The 12,174-nt window shown below is 35.5% G+C and overlaps 1 protein-coding gene across 1 annotated transcript; it reads right to left on the reverse strand.

Annotated features, from left to right (window-relative positions):
* Window positions 1-6,193: 6,193 nt before the first annotated feature.
* Window positions 6,194-6,659, reverse strand: LOC132623868 (protein SMALL AUXIN UP-REGULATED RNA 51-like). The gene has a single exon (XM_060338679.1). It carries the CDS (start codon window positions 6,588-6,590, stop codon window positions 6,270-6,272), a length of 321 nt encoding a protein of 106 aa, XP_060194662.1. The 5' UTR covers window positions 6,591-6,659; the 3' UTR covers window positions 6,194-6,269.
* Window positions 6,660-12,174: the final 5,515 nt, after the last annotated feature.

Genomic DNA, 12,174 nt, shown 5'->3' on the forward strand with positions numbered 1-12,174 from the left:
CGAATATATACCAAAATATATGCTCTGAAATGAGAAGAGCACTCCAAACGGCAGAAGAGGGTGTCCTAAACTGGTGGATCACCAAACTGTGCGTCTGTACCTGCGGGCATGAAACGCAGCCCCCCGAAGAAAGGGGGTCAGTACGAAATATGTACTGAGTATGCAAAGCAGAAAATACAGAAACAAATCTGAGACATAAACAAAATAGTAGTACAGAGAATAAGTACAAATCCAACATATCAAAAGGTTTACTTTGAAACTATGTAAGTCATGCATAGGGTACAGAAGAATATGGTCGCCCGCCCGTCGATGGCGCCAATACACAGCATAACACCAGAAAGTTTCAAATCTCCGTATCCCCGTCGCATATCATAACACCGCATAGCACCATACACATCATAACGCCATACACAGCATAACACCAAATATAAGTGGAACCCGACCCTCTTAGCGAGTAGCTCGGTGAACCATAAACACAGCATAACTCCGGAGTATATCAAAGTGCGCACGACAACAGAACCGGCCCGGGACTCGGCGAAAGGGATAACAGAATGCACGAGTAGAGTCGTGAGTAGTCATATGCATAAAATCATTATCATGAACTCAAACATAAGTAAAATGATCATACTTGAAAATCGAAATAATAGTCATAACGAATTCTTTCAAAAGTTCCCGAATTACATAAAGGGAAGTCGCGGGGCCCACGGACGGGTATTGACCCGAGTCGGGCCCGCCTATGGAAAACATACTCATTATACATCATGCAAACTCCTATAAAAATATTGGAGCAATCCGAGCCTTTAAGCAAAAGATATGGCATTTAAAAATTACGAAATTCTTTAAAGTGAAACCTTTCTATGCAAAGTTCGGAGAGCGATCATTTCAAAGACATAATGGTTCATATTTCATCAAATCATACATAAGAGTGCCAAGGAATATATAGGGATCATAACATGCTCGGATTCCGAATCTTAGAATTTTCCTCAAGGCTTATAATCTAGCCTATTGAAAACTAAGGCATGCCAAAAGAAAGGAGGATTGGGCTTTACATACCTCGTACGCACTCCAAGCTAGTCAATCTAAAGTTAATCCCAATCTACGCCTCGGGCTCCCCAAGGTCTATAAATATGCCAACGAATACCCAATATTAGCCATAGGCACTTAAGCAATTCATTTCAAACTAACACTAAATTCTACAGAAAATTCAGCAGCATTTCACCTGTAAATAGGCCAACCCGAGAATTTAACTCGTCCAAAATCAACAACAACAACAACAACAATAACCAACCTAGCAACATCGATAACCAATTCAAAAGGCAATATAGCAATGGTAACTCTCTTTTTCATCATTCACAACTTTCCAAATATTCAAATCAATGGCTTACCTTCAAGCCAACATCAACGCTTATACATTCAAATACTAACCCAAACCCATACTAACAACATTCAAGAACATTCTAACCAGTTTACATAATTTTTCCAACAATCCAATAATTGGCTCCAATGTGGCCGAAAACATCCCCTAGAAACCGAGAGCAGCCCCCATCCACATTCCTCAATTTCAATTCATGATTCGTATCATTAATCCACCATATAACGATGTCATTTTCACAAATATACGAATTACATCAAACGCACAATAAGTCTCAAATCAGCCCATACAACTTCAACATTATTCTTGAGTCATTAAACGCTCATTTCCAAACTAGAATTCATAACGACAACAACTAAAACACTAAGCGATATTAATTCATTCCTTGCTACAAATTGGAAGCTATATACACGACCATACACCCATATACACATTTAGATGGTTCTAATTTATTTCTTCACCCTACAACAATCAAACATGCTACATGAAACTAATTCATCAACTCAATACCACACAACACACACACACCTAACACGGCTAACACACCCATCACACAACCCACTTCCAACATACTATATTTCACAAATTTCACCCATATTAACATACTACAATATGCATAAAACACTCACAACACATAAAACAAGAGAAATTCTTACCTTTCTTCTTCACTCCACACTTTGCTTAGGGTTTGTGATCTCTTAAACGAATGGTTTGATCGCCCCAACGACACTTCCACGCTACTTAGGGACCTCCAAATAGTGGGTTTACACTAAAGAAATAATTTTGGGGTGGCTTGAAATGGGAGTTGGTTTTTCTTGCTCTTGGCCGAGAGCCTCCATGGCTTCAACTTTGCTCTTCTTTTTTTTCTAAGTGTCTAGTGAAGGAAGATGACTTGAAATTCATCTTTTTAAGTTCCACAAAAATTGGTCCATGTGTCCTTGGGCCCACACATGTGTTGGACCAATTAAAATTGGCCACACAAGGTGTGGGACCATTTAATGGACCCCACGGCCAAAGGGCCAAATATTGCAAGATTTTTAACCTTTAACTATATCACATTTGGTCCCAAATTTTCTAATTACTCCAAGCAAATTAATTCATGCACAACTTACGTCTCAAAATAAAATCGAAGGTCAAAAGTCTCGACTTCAAGTCACGGAATAATCTTGGCCCTAACTTATCATAGTTAATCCGGGTTGTCCCAATGTATAAAAATACGGGATATAACAATGTTGATCCACAAATGGAATGCAGATGAACTTTGCTTTCAAGAAACTAAGCTCGAAGAGGAATGGACATACATGCCAGACAAAGTTGGACAAATAGATGTTGTATCTTATGGTACTTTTATGCCAGATGGGACGAAGAGATGAACTCGGGCACTCTGGGATAAGAAGTTTTAGAATGGCAAGGTAATTGTGACAGGAGAATACACTATAACCATCAAATTTGACTCTAGGGGCAAAAAACTTCTCTAACAGCGCAGCCCTCTCTCCACTCTGAAGCATCTCTGATCAGTCTGAATCAGACTTCACCCAATCTGTCAATGATTTTCTTCCCACCCAATCTGTCAATGATTTTCTTCCCCTTCCCTGGCATGATCGAAGAGAACTTTGCATGCAATTGATTACGGTGGTAGAAACCTCAAGGTGGACCAAAATTGCAATAGCTAAAGTATGTAAGGCTTTTGGGTGCATGCAGCAGGTTTTGAGCATGATATCTTGGAAATCATCCTGGAGGACAGAAGGAAAACTCAAATGATGATTCAGCAACAACAGTAGGCCTCGACATCTATGAGTCCCAAAGAAAGGGAAGAACAAGGGTGCATCAGAACTCAAAAAACTTAGAACAGCAGTTACATGAAGTCATCAACCTTATCATTCACATTGTCTTTCTTTTTCTGTGCAAAGCTGTAACATGAAGGAAATAGAAAACATTAATTAATCTATGTTGCTAATCAAACCGAAGACAATTAGATGTTGAACAATTTGTTTTTTTATTGGCAACAGGGAAAGAAAAAGTATTTTGTCGAACTGAAGCAAGCACAGATATGTCTTTATTTTTTCTTATTATGAAAAACACGATAGATTCATTTTAAAAATAGTTTAAATAGAAAACAACAAATAGGTCAAACAAAATGATGTAAGATGTACTAGTTAATATTATACAGAAGTGTTTCAACTTGTTGAAATACAGTAACGTATTTTAATGCAACAAATAGCATGTTAAATCGGTTGAAATATAGTAATAGTCTGACATAGATCGCGGATTTAAACTTGAATGTCATATCAAGTAGTAGTAACTATTGGACATTTCGCCCAATGTATATATAAGTTGCATCTTCAATACTGATAGTGTAAACTCTTTTATATGTAATGTTCGTGCGCATAAGTTAAATCATTTGGGATCGAGTTTATAAATCATTTGGGATCGAGTTTATGTTATATAAACCGCCATGGTAAGGAAACTTTTATACTATAAAGTCAGAGAATATTTACAAATAAGTATTCTTAAAATCTGATATATATAATCTTGAAAATAAGACAGGTTATCACAACTACAACATGTAAAATTGAAGAAAGAATAAAAAAACATGTAAAATGAGTTAATTGTGCAAAACCTTCTTATATTAACGGTGGATGTAACTTAAATTCTTTTCATTTATAGAGTGATAGAGATCATGCGGTCAAAGTCAAATGCTTCAACGTCATCTTTAGATCCAACGGCTAGGACCATCCAATCTGTACGGATATGTTATGGGCCACTGAACGTCGGCCCAGGATTAGGAGTTGTAGATGGACCACATCCAATCCAACCCATACGAATAAAGGGATAGGATTGAATAAAGATATTACATGGGGAAGACACATAGATGTATATAAAATACATTTAACGGGTTTAACTGAACCTTGTATATTTTACGCTACACATATATACAACAACATACTTAGTGCAATTTATAAGTGGAGTTTAAGGAATATAGAATGTACGCAGACCCTATTCTTATCTTGTGGGGTAAAGAAGTTATTTCCAACAGAATACGTAAAGGATAGAATACGTAAAAAAATCATTAAATATATAAATATTAAGTCCTATATTCATAATTACAGAAGTGCAATATGAGAATATAAAAAGCTGAATTCATCAAATTCAAATTATTAATCGGTCTCTGATAAATATTTATAGAAGTAGTAATGTAGTATATATTATCTTTGCCACACCATTTCACCATTTAAAGCCTCTGTGACTGTTAGTCTTATCCACGTAACATAATTTCACTGCCTCCAAGTGGGCTCTGTAGATTTTGAGAGTCATTTGCTATTTCCATCTAGACATACACCTTCATTCATATGACCATTCCTACTTTGAATCCTTCTAATTTATAGTATCCACTTACTAGAGTAGTAAAATTTATTCACGTGAAACAGTATTTTTTTTTACTTTGTCAAGTAGTATAATATTTAAAATATTTTTACACTAGCACCAATTTATGCAAATGACAAGCACTAGGGCACAATTCATGCTTTAATCACAAATAGAACGTAAGACTTTTTCTTAGTCTCGACACTTTTACAGTTGACCAAGTGAATACTAAATATTGAATGAGAAAAAAAAAAATTACTCCTAACTGAAATGTTGACCCGTCAAACAAAAAATGTTTTTGCCACACTTGCGGAAACTTATCAAAAACAGAGTGCACCTCAAGGACGTAAACTAACCAAATATTTTTAGGTTTTAGATATTCTTTTATTAAAAAATAATAATAATAATTTGCCAAAAAATTATCCAATTTCCAAACGTCGTTATTTCATGTGCACACTTAGGGCTCGTTTGGTTGGGGAACAAGTTATCCCGGGATTGTTATCTCACCCTCTATGTAGGATAAAAAAATACTATAATCCCGAGATAACTTAGTCCGGGATTAGTTATCCCGCAATTTTATCCCAACCAAACGTGGGATAAGGCGGTACTAAAATTTTATCTCAGGACTATTTTTGCTTAACCATCATATCAAACGACCCCTTAGTTAATTAGTCATCTCACTTGTGAAAGGAATTGAGGTAGTACAACTTCGAAAATTGCAATGAAGTGGAACTATTTATCACATATGCTTTGGTATATTTCAAATGAGTCAGTAAGACCGCTAGAGTGCAATGATACAGATGAAATCTCTTTACTCTTAATCAAAAGTTTTGAACTCGAGTTGTGCGAAAAGAATTTTTTTTAATTAGTAGCGCTTCTCTTTATGAACCCCAATTGGCACCAATCTAGATTAATCGAAAGTTGAAATACTTCAACATCCTTCCTAACTCATATTTATTTGTAGTACTATACTTGATAGCTTTAGCTCTACTCATATTTTTTCAAACAAAGTTCTATTCGAATGGCTTAGTCAAAGAAAACATTGATATCTGATAGCAACCGGAGTTGGCATTCATAAATAAAAACAACCTGTACATCTTAAGATCATTGAAACACAAAGGACAGCTGCAAAGACAGATATAAATCTCATAAACATGATAAAACAGCTCCAAATATTATATAATTTATATATAATTAGTTAAATCTCTCACAGGGTACAAATATTAGTACCTAACACCACTATGAGGATAATTACAGACTTTTGAGATTTATAAACAGAAACCTATCACACCCGTCACCAAGTTTCCAGTTAGTTAACAATAAACACAAGATTACAAAAAGAGACAGAAGTAATAAAGTAGATTCGTGAACTTTGTTATAAAAATTTCCAGACAACCTAGCTAGCTCGGCCTAGAGTTAACTCACTCCAATTTCTTCATCATCATCTTGCACTTCTCCTTCTTCTTTTTTTCTTTTGTTTTTTTTTTTTTCATTTGTCCGCGACTTACGGGTCCCGACTAATTTTGTCCTTCATTTACCTTAGCATTGATGAAGTTAGAGATTCGAAAAAATCTTCATCACAAGGAATTGTGAGCCCCATGTCATGATCAAAGCCAAATTCTTCTTCGGCTCGTTGAAGGAGTATCCGAAATTCGGGCCTTGACAAGATGGAAATTGGAACAATGTACCTTGTTCTATTTTCTCCAACGTATACTACAAAATGCCCTTTTGGTACGTCCATTGGAAGTCCTTGTTCATCTTGATATTCATTTTTCTTTCCCAAACTCGAACACCTTTTTAGAATTTGCTTCAACACTGCAGTTTGTGACAACTTGTTTGATTTTCTAATAGCCATTTTTTGCGAGAGGAAATAAAATTGGTTTGAGAAGAAAAGAGGGATATTCAAGTACTGAGAAAATGAGTGTGATGGACATGAAGGGAGTTAGAGGGATATATAAATAGAGAAATTTGAAGCGGAGAATTTAAAAAGAAAAGGTGAATTTTAGAGAAACAAAAGCATGTGGGGTAGAAAAGAAGAGAGAGACAACACGGGTGTTTTAGAAGGGAGTGTAAGGCTCAAGACAAATGTAAAAAGTGCATGTTGGGAGCCAAAAGCTTTGGGTTTATTACCTGTTGTAGCCTTTCATCAGGACATGTTGGCCCCTTTGACTCTGTTTTCAATAAGAGTTCAATGTAGTACTAGTGAAAAATATTTCATCAGGGAAGGGTGACTGGAAAGATTACAGTGGAATAGACGTTATTCTTTCGTGTTTAATTAGATATAGAATTTTCTTAAGAGGGAGCACTCTTAATGAATTTGGATTAAATAGGACACCAATCCGAATACTAGAGACTGAATGTGAAACCAAAAAAATAGGTTAATTTACCCTTAACTACGGTCTACAAAGGCTGTGGTGGGATGGATAGGATCCATCCACTCTTAACCAAATGTCTCGAATTCGAATTATTGAATATAGGTAGAATCCTTGTAAGGAGTACTTTCTCCTTTAATGTTTCTTACTCGACACGAATTCAAATTAGTCTGACCCCAAAGCGCGTCACCGAATGGGAAGCCAACAAAAAAAAAAGGTTGATTCACCTTTAATTAAACATGTTGAGTTCAAAGCGAATGAAATATTCTTGCTAGGAAGCAATAAAATCTCGCACGGTGATTTTTCTACAGCTCCAATTTTGATTACTTGAACTAGTGAATTCCTCAGCCGAGATGCTTGAAGAGAGGAAAAAAGATTACAAGTGACTTTCCATAAATTATCAGATTAGCGACCTAGAAAATAAGACGGGTTATCTGCTATGAGCTTACAACAAGATTAATGTAAAATACTGATATTGCAAAAGTTTATAAGTTATATATGTCGTATGTTTTTTGCTTCTTTTTTTTTTTTTTTTTTTTTTGAAAAAGGAAAGTTGGAAAATAAAAATGAAAAAATACTTAACAAATAACAACTGGAAATTCGAATCACATCATTGAACCTTTCTAACAATTTTCAAAGAGTGTTTGTTATGAAGTTCCTTGTTTTTCAACCACATTCTAGCCTTGTCATAGAATACAAATGGAGCAGAGACTAATAACTAACCTTCTAGAAAGTAAACTAATGTATAAAACCAGAGAAGGATTATACTTCCTCCGTCCCATAATAAGTGTCACCTTAGCCAAAAAAAATTGTTTCATAATAAGTGTTACCTTAGGAAACCAATGCATATATTAACTAGCTTTTTCCAACTTTCCCCTTGGACAAAAGAAGTAGTAGTACTCTAAATGATGATGGTTAGATTCCGATGAGAAAAGATGGACTATTTATGCATGCTCCAATCATCAAGAAGAAAAAGTAATTTTTTTAACATAAGGATAATTTGGTAAACTTCACATTTCATCATTGGTTTTCTTAATATGCGTGTTTTAGCTAGGGTAACACTTATTATGGGACGGAGGGAGTAGTATATCAAAGTTAAGACCTCAGGAAGCAGCATTTACCATTTCAGACTTTATGTGTATTTACGCAACCCTACATAGGAGACAAGAAAATGCTTCAACTAAGGAGAATGAGAACTCTTGATTCTTGATATACATTTATGAAAGAGGGTGATCAAGGATAGCTGGGAAAGGTATGAGTGGAGAGCAGACTTCTAATTCTCACGTTTTGATTGCTCTGCTGTAAGAAAAGAAAGCAGACTAGAGAACAAATGTGTCAAAATCTAACAGCTCGACATGTATCATGATTGATAGAAAATAAGAGTCTACCAAATAGCATAGAGAACCAGCTCTATTCCCTCAAGTAAAAAATAGAAAGTAAATTAGACAAGATATTTACGTGAAAAACTTCTTGCTCAAGGGATTAATAACCACGACCCCTCCCCCTCGCCCCTCTCCCGGAGTAGGATTTCAACTTCACTAAACTGAGCAACTTTCTGATTATAACCTTTTGCAACTTAACATAAACTCTTAATCCCTCACCCCTTACAATAATTCTATTGTAAGCTACAACCCTTGATTAACTCTAGCCAAGCATCGAAACTAACCTTGACTAACTCTAATCAAGCATCCAAACACACCTTGACTAATTCTAGCCAAGAAACCAAAATAAACAAAGGTTGAAACTTTCTTACAATAACGCTTCTCAAAAGTAGAGTAGGATTACAAGTGAAGAACAAAATGATAAAGACTTAACAAATCTAGTATTTAAGACATCTTTAGTTGTTGGGATCTGATCCTTGGATTTGTTGAAGCTTTGTTCTTGAGAGCACCTAGAGAGTAGTGGCGGCTGCACTTAGAAGAATGTGATTTTTTTCAGATTTGAAGTGTTAGGTTAAGCATTGTAACATGCTGTACATATATTGGGGAGCAGTGAGAAGCATGTAACCATGAATAGAGACATTTTCATCTTTTGGTATTGGCATTTAGTTGCAGGTTTGGCCTCTAGTAAACTGCAGCTGTGCTGTTGCAGTTCTACCAGTCGGCACATTAACAGTACCGTAATTTTATAGCTATAGCGCGTTGACCGTACGACACTCAGGGGACCTCATCGTACCTGGTCCCTCAAGTGTTTATCAAATTATCAAAACACAAAATGGCATAACTTATCAATATTGCATCCTGATTAATAAAAATTTTGCTGATGATTAGTGCGCATTTACAGAATTTGGATCCCATTCATCATCCCCGTCCTCATAATTATCCCAAAATTCACCAACGGAGGCATAAAAGATTTAGCTACTTCTTCTAAGTTGGTGACCTTTCCAGAAGAATTTTATTTCGAAACTGGATTGAGGAGTGGATAATGCCAAAAATTTCAAAAGATAGAAGGGCCAATTAAGTCTGTTTCCTTTGTCCATTATAAGATACTACTCTAATATTTAGGTAGAAAGAAAGAACATGAGAATAATGGCAATAATGAAAGCAAAAACTGGCATATGATTGCTTTGTTGGTCCACATGCTAACATTGGAGAACTATAACTTATTTCCGCAAATGAAGTATTCTGAGCTATTGTCACTCTGCAACCACAGTACCGTAATTTCATATGATTTCACTCTTTCTCGGTGATGTTATATACTCCATTTTATCATACTAATAAAGTTCTAGCCATATTTGAATGACAAGACTACGAGCCCATTTGGATCGGCTTATTATTTTAAGTGTTTTAAGTCAAAACAGCTTTTAAGTCATTTTATAGTATTTGGATGAAGTAAAAAAATTGCTTTTAAGCACTTGTTTTAAAGTTGAAATAGCAAAAATAAGTCAAAAACCAAAAGTAAGAATTCCTTTATGGCTTATGCTTAAAATAAGTCCATCCAAACGGGCTCGCATGTAGCTATGGCTATTCAATTAAATCATATACGAAGCTACAGTTAAGTTTCATCACAAATCTCCATGGAGGACGAATCATAGATCGATAACAAATTTGATGATCGCTGCATATTTTCATCCGTTTAGAAAGAAGTTGCAATCACTAAATTGTACTTGCTCTGATATCGTTGATATATTTTGTCATCATACTTTGAGTTAAAAATAATAATAATAATAATAATAATAATAATAATAATAATAATAATAATAATAATAATAATTCGGCCTCAAAAATCAATTCATAGGATGGGCATTCAAGATCATATCAGAAAATCAACACAACTCATCACGCACCAATGTGGCTCAAGACCCACTCACACACCTAGAAGTGGATATTTAGAGCATGAACGATATAAATGGAGCCCAACAACGGCTAAATCATGAATTGTGACGAATTTGACTATGACACTATGATAAGAAAATAAATATTGATCCTAATTTAATGCTAAAAGTTAACTCGCGAGGTGATTATAGTCTAATACTACTACGTAAGGTGACCAAATAACCCATCAATGTAGCTCAACATACATTTTAGTTTTTTTTAATTCTAAATAAAAGTTAATTACTACCAACAAAGGAGGACAAATTGACAACCGACACAGTACTGGGTTAAGTACAAAAGCGTAGTGTTATTGACCGTGATTGGATCACGGAGCAACATACGGCTAATTCGCCCACTGTTTTTTACTTTTTCACCGTAATTTTAAAAGGGCCAACAACGTATATATACATAATAAGCATTAAATATTACGAAATGTAACGAGAGTTTTCAGTTTTTAAAACATAACGATAGAAATCTTATGAAACATATACAAGAAATAGAAAATTAAACAGGGCAGATTATTTAGCTCTAATAAAGTTACACTAATCACACAATCAGCTTGATATTTGTCCCCAATTCTCTCCTCTTTCACAAAGTATCTGATTTTCTTCCCTTATCTTTTCCATGTTATTTTCACTAATCCAACATCAGTGTCAATTCATCCGTATTTTTCTCCATCCCCATCCAAAAAAATCCAAATTTTCTTCTCTGTTTTCCTTAATTTTTTTACGAATCCAATCTTATCAAAGATGTGTCTCGTCGTCGTTGTCGTTGCCGGAGAAGAGAGGGTAATATGGTTGAGATTCATAAGAAAAGAGTAATGAGAGCTTGCAAGAGAGACTCTTTCTCTTTTCTCACCTATTTTCTCTTTTTCTTCTTCAGGGAAAATAACAATGAATTTCATCGAAGCTTTATTTTGGAATTCAGGTTTTCTAAAACTATTATTCTTTGGATTGGGTATTGTTGCAAATGATTGAGAATATCTTTATGATCTTATATCTCAGTTTTGAGGGTGTTTGGTGAAGATTAGAGTTAATTTTGGTTGGATTTTCATATTAGAAGATTGTATTTTAGAAATTGTACGAAAACCCTATTTTAATTGTATGTTGTTGTAATTGTGAACTTCATCCTGAAATGTAAATCTCTACAGTTTGAATTTTTTTTCACGGTCCGAATAGTTTCTATACAAAATATACAGTTTGAATAGAGTTTTGATATAATATTTAACTCGACATATTTTATCGGTATGAAAATTGTATAAATCGATATAAAATATGTATATAACTGTATATATTTTGTATAAAAGTCTCATGTTAGGTTTCTAGGAAAAACAACTTTTGTGTATAAAAACTGTATAAAATCGATATGAAATATGTATATCACTGTATAAATTTTGTATAAGTTCATGTTAGAGGTTTGGAAAAAAAACCAAATTTCGTGTATAATACACAGAACATACAATATATATATATACATTTTATATACATTTGACAGAAAGAGGGAAGAAGTGTGTAGACATACAAACTTACACTCATAACAATGCATACAACTTATATATATTTGATAGAAAATGGAAGTTTGGGGGGGGGGGGGGGGGGGGGGGGGGGGGGGGGGGGGGGGGGGGGGGGGGGGGTGGGGGGGGGGGGGGTGGGGGGCGGGGGGGGGGGGGGGAGGGGGGGGGGGGGGGGGGGGGGGGGGGGGGGGGGGGGGGGGGGGGGGGAGGGGGGGGGGGGGGGGGGGTGGGGGGGGGGGG

The sequence above is a fragment of the Lycium barbarum genome, chromosome 2 (genome assembly GCF_019175385.1).
Source record: "Lycium barbarum isolate Lr01 chromosome 2, ASM1917538v2, whole genome shotgun sequence".
NCBI lineage: Eukaryota > Viridiplantae > Streptophyta > Magnoliopsida > Solanales > Solanaceae > Lycium > Lycium barbarum.